A 12,264-nucleotide genomic window follows, 5' to 3' on the forward strand; every position below is an offset into this window, starting at 1 on the left:
AACAACCAGTTAATTGAAGGCTCTATCCTTCTTTTTACTAACGTCATTCAAGCCATGCTAGCCTTTTTTGGTGGCTCAAGAGAAAAGCGACTCTTTAATCATCTGTTTATGAATCGACGACGAACACTTAGTTCTCCATACGAACATGATACAGTATTAAATTGGAACTAGAGTTATCAAGTCACTTGAGTTTAATAGTTTTTTTTTTTTTTTATCACAGTTAACTTATGATAAAAGCAAACACATGGATGGTGTTGAAAAATTGAAGAACGTACAGATGGACAACCACTTTAGGTATATCCCTTTTTTATTTAAAAAAAAATTATGAAGCAAAAAGAGAGGAGAAAATTTACAAATCTAACATGTGAGTGCCCTTGATTGATGCAACTCAAGTCAGAGACTGCTGGAAACAACAAATATTTTTATTAAAAAATAATAATAATGTGGATGCTCCCCAATACCATTCTTAAACAAAAGATGATTATTATTATTTTTATTTTTTTGCTAAAGGCACATGCTCGCGATACCATTCTTAAATAAAAGATGGGATGACTGCTTAAAATCATGACAAGCGGGGTCACCGGCCAATGAGTAGTCACTAACACAAGTCAATAAATATTGAAGTCATGGCCCCTTGGCAGGCGATAAACATCGCCAACTATATATACATATATATATATATATATATATCTTAATTATTTGTAAAAAAAAAAAAAAATTATTTTGCCATTGTACAAAATAAAAGCCCTTGGAAGAGAATACATATTACATACATGGTCAATGTATGCCTTTTCTTTTTTAATACGGATAATCTAAGAATGGGAGCATAAACTATTTATGAAATATATCTACATGCTAAAAATAAAAATTGAATATGTGTCATTCTATAAAAACCAGCTTATATAAAGAAACTGCGACAATGTTAATGTACTGATTAAATTTTTTATTAACGTATGTTGTTTGGAAAGAAGGGGATGGTGGAAGAAAAATTGAAGTAGGCGATAAACAAAGGAAGGGCAATGCCGGGTTTTGGTACATTTGAGTGGGCAATTCCACGAGTTTTCCACCAACGGGAGTGATCCAGAAACGCTGACAACACATTAATCGAACGGCTGATATTAAACCACTTGAATCCAACGGCTAAGGAGAAACATGACAAAGTTGTCGTGCGCAAAAGCACGGGATTGCAGAAATGGCCCTCGCTCCACTTTTTTTTCTTGGCCTCCACATATCAAACCAAATTAGCAAATCACCAACTTCTTCGAATTTTTACAAGTACTTAAAAGATTACCAATGTTATAATGAATATATTCGATTTTTCATTTAAGTCTTAGCAATTTATCTTTTTATCACGCCTTTATAAACCTCTGCGGAATGTAACATTTGAAGCTCTTTAATTCATATTGACCCAAACTTTCTAAAAGTTGTTCTGTTTTCAAAAAGTAAAAAAGAATATATATTTTTTCCACCAAAAGTGAAATATAATTCAACTTATAAAAAGGTCATGACAAATTTTACATATGATCTAAGTGCCAATGTCTATATATTGTCAAAATATCAAGTGTTACAAGCTGGAAAAGGCCAAAATGCGTTGTCACAATATATAAATTAAGTAAAAAGAGAAAAGTAAAAATCTATGCAGACATGCCCGAAGAGAATTGAGATGGACCCAAGGCAATCCTGACCTAAAATTAAGGTCCGAAGTAAAGCTCGAATAAAGTGATTTTTCAAATCACTTATTTTTCACGAAATGAACTTACCTAAAGAGTTGGATCATTTTCGATCCACGGAATTCGCACCATGTAGTTTTTTCCTTCTATATCTAGGTGTTCTATGGTTAATAGTTTTATGTCAATGTGAGCCTTCAAAATTTGAGATAATGTCTATGTGGCATTGGGCATTATCTCAAGAAGATGTACATTCAAATTATATATATATATATATATATATATGTATATATATTGACGCCTAAATTTTATCTATTTATTTAGGATTTAATTACAAAAAAGTTAAGAATTAATTTCTAATCCCTAAAAAGAATTATTAAATTGCATCGCATATAGAGATTATGGACATTTGCATTACTGGTATTAACTGTTAGAAATTTTTTGAAAAAACTTAAAAAAAATTAATAATTCAAATTAAAAATAATAATAATGCGGCGGGGGCGGGCTAGACTTCAGACTTAGCCCGACCCCTTTTTCTTTTCTTCTCTCCACAAAGACGGCGTACGACGAGCACGGGCAGCGGGGGAATGTCGCGCGGTACGACCGGCCTGGGCAAGCTGGCAGCAGCTGGCGACGCTGCTTAAAAGGGGAGAGGTTGGACCGAGAAGGGGGAGTTCTTCGGCTGAAAAATCCAGAAATAGAGGGAGAGATCCGACGAGAGAGCTGCGAGTGAGAGCGAGGGAAGAGAGTCGGAGTAGAGACCGCCGGCCACCGCGCCTGAATCGCTGCCGACTACCTGCCGCCGTGCCTCCTTTCCCGCGCCGAAGCTCCGGTAAGCCCCGACCCTATTTTGGCCCTGTTTTCGGGCGTGCCGGGGCGGAGCACGCGGTCGTCCAGCTCACACGAGCTCCAGCTGCGACCATTCTTTGTCCAGCTACTGTGTGTATCGTTGTTTGTTTGTCGAGAGTTCCGTCGAGAATCCCGGTCGAAGTTGAGCCGGAAACCTCATGATTCGCGAGCGCCCTTCACTCGTTCGACGAAATGCTAAGCGAGATCTAGTTTTCATTCACCCGTTATTGGCTGAAATCGAGTCGGCCGTGCACGCCGTGATGTATGGGAATGTTCCAGTGGTGTTGGGCGACCTTGGGCGTCGGCCGTGTAGTCATTCGCCACGTTTCCATCGTCGCCGTAGTTTGTTCGGTGTTTGGCCGTGGTATGGCTCTCGGCCGGCGGTGGGGAGGTCGGCCGACGAGTGGCGTTCGGAGTGGACAACGCTGGGTGGTAGCTCAGCGGTGTCCTGAGCGCCGGCGAGGGCTTGTCTAAGTGGCGTCGGTTCGGGTGAGGAGCTTCGGTGCAGAAGAGATTAAAATAATGAATTAAAAAATATTAAAAATTAATTTTTAATTTGAGACGGGTCATATCCCGGTAGGTGAATCGGGTTATCGGGTCGGACGGGTTTACCAGTCTGAATCCCTTTTCTCGAATATAATAATAAAAAATTTTATTTAAAAAGTTACTTTAAAATATATAGTTGCTATTCATTTTTATGTGGGTCCCATCCACCGTGAGAGAATCGTTGCCGACCACAGTCGACTTCGGTCAGCAGTGGAAATAGAGGGAGAAGAGAGAGTCAAGCGTGAAAGAAATCAGATAATTTCTTTATTTTTTAATTTTTAATACTATAAAAAATCTAAAATTTATAAATTTGTGCCATATTTAACTTAAATTAATTTTCCTTTAACAAGAGCTTTATTTTTGCAACGCAGACAGACTTTTCATCAATGAGAACCACATGGTATAATAGGCCCTTGCAACTTACGCCGATTGACGCAAGAGATTCAACTTTCTAGGAAAATCGGAAATCTCTTTTGTATTGTATGTTTACTTTGTTGTTGAAAGACTGTAACCAGGAAAGCAACCCAATGGCAACGCAACCAAGTGAAGAATTAAGAAATTCGAATCATGCAGATCCAGCAACAGGTACACATTCAAGTTCTGACCAAGAAAGAATATGGTATAATCGATTCCCAAATATGCTGGAACTAGTATTTTCTCATGGTTCTTTTTATTTTCTTTGTCACCAAACATTGGATCAGCTCCTTCTCAATCCAGAGGTGCTCAAAGTGTGTTATTCCTCAAAAGAGTTATTTAATTGTGAAATCTCAATCTTCATGAAATTATTCTTTTCTGGACACTTCTCAATATCTCTTTTTTTTTTTTTTGGTCAGACACTTCTCAATATTTGCAAGGAAAAAGTATTAACAAGATGGCCTGAAAAGTTTGCATCTATTGCAGAAATATTGGAACAGGAAGCAAAAAGTCACTATTACCGACCATTGTTGCACGCAGCATTCAAGGGTGATTGGGAATCTGCTAAAAGATTTTTCGAACGAGATTCTGCTTCAAAGACAGCCAAAATAACAAGCAGATCAGAAACAGCGCTTCACATAGCTGCTTTCAGTGCACAAGACCATTTTGTTGAGAAACTGGTTGAGCTCTTGTCTCCATATCCGATAGCGCTTGAAGAGGTTGATTGTGATGGCTGCACAGCCCTCCACGTTGCTGTCCTGTGTGGAAGAATAAGGATGGTCAAGGCATTAGTTGGAAGTAATCCTAAGTTGACGCAACTTGCAGATAATGAAGGACGTGTTCCTTTGGAAATATCTGCTATCGAAGCTTCTATGCATAAGGAGATTGCCTGGTTCTTGGCGAAAAGGACGACAGACGATGGGTCAAGTCATCATCCCTTCAGCAGTCCGTCTGCGTTTAAAACCATGATAGGCCTTACCTACGCTGGTTATCACGGTAAGATTGCCATCACTCTTTTATCTCAATTCCTTCTGTTTTTGCCGTCACTCTAGACTTGGCTTATTTTCCTGATCAACTTTACTGGTGAATACGGACAGATATCACCCTTTATCTGGTCGGGCGGTACCCTCACTTAATTACCATGAGAAGCAGAGATCCTGATGGACCCTATTCTATACTGGATGCGTTGGCGAGGATGGTGTTTCACTTTCCCAGCGGAACCAGGCTCAGTTTTTTGGAAGCATTGATATACAAATGTGAGTACTTTCTGCACTCTGCATCCCTTCATTACTGATTCCCTTCAAGATGATCATACCTGGCTCATCACTCACTATTTTGTTTCCGAACTGAAGGTATTCCAGTGGACTTGAACTCCGAACCAACAAATGAAAATTCGAATCCTGGTGGGTGGGCTTTTTTGTCGTTGGGCATTATCTTAGGACCTTTCATGATTTTAAACTTTAAGTCAATTTTCTTAGATTGATTTCTTCCGTACTGGCAAAAGAAACCGGAAATTATCGTTTCTTTGTAAGACATATTCTTGTTCCTTAACCTAGTTCTACTTTAATAATGGCCTGAAATCAAACTACTTTACGGATTAGATGATTCAACCAAGTTTATAAGTATTGTATAGCTTAATTAATTGGACAACGTAACCTAGTGCATAAGTGTCGAATTACGAGGTCTTACAATGATTTCATATCCGGTAATAAGGTTTTCATTGTAACTTGATTGCAGCAAGGTCACTTTGGAATGCTGTCAAAATTGTAGGTACGCTTCCATTTTATCAAGATACTATCTCTATCTTCGTTCTTCTCTCTACTAAAAGTTGCTTGTTTGTTTTTCACTTGTTTTGTAAGTCTAAAAAAGCTCATACTTGATTCTTTGCCATAATTTGGGAAAGAATTTGTGTTAGGCCCATTGCCAGTATGAAAAAATTGTCACATATTCACCATTGGATGAGTGACATGTGTGAAATGATGACATGTGTGTTTGAAATTAATTTTGTAATTAAAATTTTCCACTTAACTATTCAATAGTGAATGTGTAACTTATTTTTTAAGCTATTGATCGATCTAATAAAAATTGAAAAATTGGGAGAAGTGTTAAAAAGTCATAAACTTTTTATGCCAATTTAGTCATTTCCGGCTAATTTTGGTCGGATTTTGCTGACTCGGACGCGGGCTGGTCGACGTGGTAGTCGACCGGTATTGATGTGGACAACTTTTAATAATATTTTAATATTTTAATATTTTTGATTTTTTTTTTTTTTTCCTTTTCTTCCTCCTTCCTCCAGCTGGTTGTTGGACCTCGGCGATTGGCCGAGAGGTGACGGCCGTGAGGTCGAGGTCGACCACCGGCCACCTCGCTAGTGGCGATGAGGGTGGACTCATGCGGGCGGCGACGACCTGCCGCCCATCGCCTCTAGTAGACCACTAAGGTCCGGCGACCGGCTGGAAGAAGAAAGAGGAGAAGTAAAAAAAAAAAAAAAAAAAATTCAAAATATTAAAATATTATTAAAAGTTGTTCACGTCGGCGCCGATCACCACATTAGCCGACAAAGATCCAGTAAGTAAAATTCAGCGAAAATTGGCCGAAAATGACTAAATTGGCATAACGTAAAAAAATTTAGGACTACATTGACATAAAAAAGGTTTAGGATTAAATTTGCACAAATGCAAAAGGTTTAGGACTTTTTTTAACACCTCTCCCAATAAAAATTCTTCAAAAAATTCTTCAAACTCAAACAAAGTTATATATGATTTTCATTGTTAATATTTTTATGTATTGAAAGATTTCAAATATTCACCAAATTCTAATTGCAAGAGTTGTGAAATTGTTATAAAAAAAATTAAAAAAAGAAAACTTGAAACTTCAAATTAAGGCGAGATGTGATGTTAACCTAGGAATTTCTTGCCTATGGGTAAATGATCTAAGCAAAAGATATTGAATAAGAGTTATGTAAACCTAGCACTTTTCCTTCAATCTTGATTGGTGAAATCATGTTCACTTTATCATCTCTATCAAGTATGTAAATTTTTCGGGAAAAGTAAGAACAATGAGCCCATTATGTATTTGTTTCCTCCTTTATGGGTGAAGTGCCTAAAGCCTTAACTTCTTTGACTACCACTTCATTTGAATACAGTACGAAATAAAACGTTGACGGGGTGCAAGAAGTGGGCATGGGACCGGGGGCCTAGCGTCATTGACTATGAAATAAGGTTGCAATAGATAATGCCATGGGTTTATCATTTAATCACATTTAACATAGCAAATTTGCACTTTTAGTTGGCAACTCTAAGAAGGCGTGAAGAATAGGAACAGAGCAGGTGGGAAAAATCAAAATAATTTGTTGGGAGGCATTCGAATAGAAGAATTAGTGGGGGCGAGAGTCATGGGTCCCAACAAAATCGTGCATCCCAAAATTCCACCCCAAGTTATATATCCTATACCAAGAAGCTGTTAATTAGATAATAAAAGGAGTTTCCTCCTCTTCTTATAATCCTGTAATTTAGATTTGTTGGGAGCACTCAAGAAAATAAGACCTGAATACATCAGGCTGTAATGGAAGAATTGCGCTCTCAAGATTACCTGAAAAGATGGACAACTCAAAGTGCGCAAAAATTAGCCCAACAACCACCTGATAGCTAAAAAAGATTCTATAGTTCCCAAAACTTATTCACAACTTTTGCTAGTAGTTGCACTTATCATCTTTACCCAACTTTTATATGCATCCGAAATACCCTTTAGCCTTCTCCCCAATTTTTTTCTTTTTGTCAAAGAACATAAAGGAAACAGAGGTATAGTGTTGTGTATTTTTATAGAATTAGGTGTAACAAGTAAACTTGAACTTGACATACCATTATGTGACCTCATGTGGAAGTTTTGATTTTGTTAGAGACAGATAGAATGGGAAAGAAAAAAAAATCGCTACATAAATAACAATCCATTGGATTGTATTATTAATATGATATTTTTATTACTAGTTGCTATGCATATTTGAATAATATTATCTAAAATAATCTTATATATGTTCTAGCTAGATAAATGTGATTAGCATGGTTATTTTCTGAGTTGTTTGATTAGGTTAAGTCTTATAATTATATTCTCTTGTTATGACAAATGCGGAATGACAAAAAAAAGTAGAACTAAGAAGAATAAAAGAACACATAGATTTACGTGGAAAATCCTTGCGAGAAAAATTACAGGGAGAAGAGAAGCAGAATCTATTATGGAAATTTAAGGATTTCAAAAAGGTGTCTCAAAAGATTTAAGACTCATTTTGTTTCAACTTCTTAAAGTAATAACTTAATATATATAGATAGATATTGTTCACGAGCCCAACGTTGGTGCAAGCCCATAAAGAATTCAAGACACACTCAACAATTCTCCACCTTGACTTCAATGTTACATAAGCAACAAATAATCTTCTCCTTCCACTGGAGCAAAACTCAGGTACAACAAACATTAATCAAATCCAAGTAAGGCTTGAATTTAGCAATAGGTAGGGGCTTTGTCAACATATCGAGTGTTTTTGGTACCAATATTCCAAAACTTGATATAGCCATCAACAATAATGTGCTGAATAAAGACTGTACATCAATGTGATTTGTCCTCTTACGATTCAAATGATTTTCAGTAAGATGTAAAACACTTTGACTCATAGTGAACAATATTCACACCATGATATACACTAAGCTCTCCAAATAAGCCTCTTAACCATATGTCCCTTTATAATAGCCATGTACTTTGGTTTTTGTTGTAGACAAATCAACTATATGCAATAAAATAACTTTCCAACAGATTGCACAACCTCCAATAGTAAAAATACACCTAGTCAAAGACCTACTTTTGTCAAAGTCACCAATATAATCAGAATCAACATATCTAGTAAGAGTGTCACTAAGTTTCCCAAACTTTAAAAAAATTAGAAGTACCCTTCAAATATATTTTAAAATCCTCTTTATAGTCTGCCAATGAACTTTGCTTAGGCATGATAAATATCTACACCACGTTGACAACATGCGAAATGTGGGGCCAATTACAACTCAAGGCATACATATAAGGCTGCCAATTACACTAGAGTATTGTATATCATTATTTGTTTGCAGACATAGACTAAATGATAATCTAAAATGAATTGGTTTGAGATCTTTTATGTCAAAATGATCTAGCACCTTCTCAATGTAGCTTTTTCTGGGAGAGGTACAATTTTTCCCTTTTTTGATCTTGCCAAATTTCCATGCTTGGGATTTTCTTTGCTACACCTAGATCCTTCATGTCAAATTCAATGCTCAACCGTGTCTTAAAATTCTATATATCAAATTCATCCTTTGTTGCACTCAACATATCATCAACATATAATTCTATTTGGAAGTTTGCATAGATATACACAGCTATCGTATTTGCTCCTTATAATAGGCAAGTTACACCATAAATGTATCAAACCTTTATACCGTTGTCTAGGTGATTGCTTCAAGCCATGTATAGACTTTTTCAATAGACAAATTAGATCTGCCTTACCTTCAAATTGAAAACCCTCTAGTCGGCACATATATATCTCCTCTTCAAGTTCACTATGCAAGAAAGTTGTTTTCACATTGAATTGTTCCAACTCTAAATTATGAATAGCAATTAATGCAAGAAAAACCCAAATGGGCTTGTATTTAACAATAGGTGAAAATACATCATTAAAATCAACTCTCTCAATCTGACTATAACCCTTAGAACCTAAACGAGTTTTGAACCTGATATCTTCAACTCTAGGAATACCTTCATTTCTTTTGAAAACCATTTATAGCCCATGATTTTTTTTTCCTATTGGTGATTTGACAAGCTCCAAAGTCTGATCCTTTTCAAGAGATGTCATCTTTTTATTTATGGTAACTAACCACTTTGCCGAATCTTTTAAAGAGATAATTTCTTTGTAATTTTAAAGCTCACTATTCTATTTGCAATTGAAAGAGCAAAAGTAACAAAATCTAAGAACCCATATTTCTGTGGGGGCTTCGTTGTCTTTCTTGATCTATCTCTAGCAATAGAATAGTATTCCTCTTTAGGTTCTTCAATCTCAATATTATCATTAGATGACTAAACTTATTGCAAAGAAGTTACTTCAACCTCCACTTTCTCTATAGCATTTTCCATATTTTGATGAGTAGGAACAAACGATTCCTTGCTAAGAAAAAACATGCCAGACTTATCAAAAGTAACGTCTTTGTTGATGATAATTTTAGATGAACTAGTTGACTAAAGTCTATAATCCGGCAAGAACAGCCCAAGTGCCATAACTTGACACGGAGGGACGCTTAATCGCTATAAGTTCGGAAAGATACACTTAAGTGCCGTTTTGGAGTAAAGTTGAATACTTAAGTGCCACTTCAACCAAAAATCCGCCAAATGGCTGATGTGGCAATTTTCCGATGAGTTGGGTGCAAAAAAAGATCGTTTTACACGCCGATATGGCGAGAAAATGCAAAAACGACGTCATTTTTGTGTCGATGTGTAAATAATTAATTAAAAATTTAAATTAAAAAAATTTAAAAATATATATTTAAAAACCTTAATATTAAAAAATTTAAATTAAAAAAATTAAATTAAAAAAAACTTAAAATTAAAAAAATAAACTTTAAAAACTTTAAATTTAAAAATTTAAAATTTAAAAAATTAAAATTTAAAAAACTTAAAATTTAAAAAACTTAAAATTTAAAAAAATTAAAATTTAAATATGGAATTTTTAAAATTTTTAAATTAAGTTTTTTACTTAATTTTAATTTTAAGTTTTTCAAATTTTAAGTTTTATAAATTTTAAGTTTTATAAATTTTAATTTTTTTAAATTTTAATTTTCTAAAATTTTATGTTTTTTAATTTTAAGTTTTTTAAATTTAATTTTTTTAATTTTAAGTTTTTTAAATGTTAATTTTTTAAATTTTAAGTTTTTTAAATTTTAAGTTTTTTTTTTATTTTGAAGATTTTTAATTTAATTTTTTTAATTTTTAAGTTTTTAAGTTTTTATTTTTTTTTTTAATTTTAAGTTTTTTTAATTTTTAGAATATTTCAAATAAAATTAAGTTTAAATTTAATTTAATTATTTTTATATTAATTATTTACACATTAGACACAAAACGACTTCTTTTTTACATTTTCTCGGCATGTCAATGTGCAAAACAATGCCGTTTTGCACCGAACTTGCCGGAAAATTGCCACGTTAGCCATTTGGCCGATTTTGGCCGGAATAGCACTTAAGTGTTTCACTTTACTCCGAAACCGGCACTTAAGTGTACCTTTCCGAAGTTATGGCACTTAAGTGTCCCTCCGTGTCAAATTATGGCACTCTGTGTCCCAAACTTTCTATAAACCTTTACACCATAAGCATAATTAAGAAAGATGCATTTTTTTCTTTAGGCTCTAGTTTCCTTTACTAACATGTGCATATAGTAGACATCCATATACTTGAAGAGAAGCATAGTCGGCAAGTTTACCTGGCCATACTTTCTCAAGTATCTTGCACTGAATAGATGCACAAGGAAAATGATTTATCAACCAACAAGTCATATTGACTGCCTTAGCCTAGAACTCTTTACTTAAACTAGCATTAGACAACATGCACCTAGTCCTTTTTAATAAATTTCTATTCATTCATTCTATAATACCGTTATGCTATGATGTATTTATTTTAGTATGATACCTCATAATGTCTTCAATTTCGCGAAACTTATTAAACTCGCCTCCATAAAATTCCAGCCCATTTTATGTTCTCAGCGTCTTGATCTTCTTGCTAATTTGCTTCTTGATAATGTTTTCCATTGCTTAAATGTGACAAAAATATCACTCTTCTACGGAAGTGAGTAAATAGCTCGAAATAAGTCCTTTTGAAGGAACTTTCGCAGGCCCCCAAAGTTCAAAATAAATATAATCCAAAGTGCCATTTGTTGTGTGAATTCCTATTTTGAAATTAATACTTTTTTGTTTCCTAAAAGCACAATGCTCATAGAAATCCACTTTTCCAATTTTCTGACCATATGGAAGCCCTCTCTTACTCAACACATCATCCCCCTAGTACTAATATGGCCTAATCTCATATGCCATAATTAAGTATTGTCTAATTTTGACATAGTGGATGAGACTGCAACTAAACCACTAACTATAGTGCCTTGCAACTGATATAAAGTGCCAGTTTTTAGCGATTTCATCAACAAAAGTGAGCATCTCATAATCTTAATAACTCCACCTTCAACTGTAAACTTGTTACTATTAGCATCAAGTGTACCCAAAGAGATAAGATTTTTCTTCAAATCAACAACGTGTCCAACATTTTCCATGGTTTTGATCATGCCATCATGTATCTTATTGCTAACAGTTCTAACCCCAACCACTTTGCATTTAGCGCCGTTTCCCATTAGAATAACTGCACCATTATATCCTTTATACGTGGAGAGCCAATAATGATTAGGACACCTAAGGTATGAATAGCCTAAATCAAGAATGCAACTATTATTGAATTTGTGTTTATCATCTACGACTAATAACCAATCTTTGTTTTCTTCTTCAACAACATCGACTTGAGTGGGATTTCGTTTCCTCAATTCTATCTGTCTCGTAATTCTGATTATTCTGTCGATTTGCATTTCCTTAATTTTCCTGATTCAGATTATTTTCTCTTTGCTACTTGGCCTTCAATTTTAGACAATTTATCTTGATATACTCCCTTAGACTTATAGTAGTTGCAAGTCAAATCATTATGCTTCGATTTTGATGTGCTCTTGCCACCATTGCTTCTTTCAATAG

The 12,264-nt window shown here is 34.8% G+C and overlaps 1 protein-coding gene across 1 annotated transcript in view; it reads left to right on the forward strand.

Moving 5' to 3' along the window:
• Positions 1-2,233: 2,233 nt before the first annotated feature.
• LOC104440221 overlaps positions 2,234-12,264 on the forward strand; it is a 13,142-nt gene continuing 3,111 nt past the window's right edge. The window contains exons 1-6 of the mRNA XM_039309879.1: positions 2,234-2,499; positions 3,567-3,647; positions 3,963-4,472; positions 4,574-4,732; positions 4,829-4,879; positions 5,214-5,242. Of these exons, the coding sequence (XP_039165813.1) occupies positions 3,590-3,647; positions 3,963-4,472; positions 4,574-4,732; positions 4,829-4,879; positions 5,214-5,242 (807 nt within the window). The 5' untranslated portion in view covers positions 2,234-2,499; positions 3,567-3,589. The remainder of the gene's footprint in view (positions 2,500-3,566; positions 3,648-3,962; positions 4,473-4,573; positions 4,733-4,828; positions 4,880-5,213; positions 5,243-12,264) is intronic.

Source organism: Eucalyptus grandis, chromosome 3 (genome assembly GCF_016545825.1).
Source record: "Eucalyptus grandis isolate ANBG69807.140 chromosome 3, ASM1654582v1, whole genome shotgun sequence".
Lineage (NCBI taxonomy): Eukaryota > Viridiplantae > Streptophyta > Magnoliopsida > Myrtales > Myrtaceae > Eucalyptus > Eucalyptus grandis.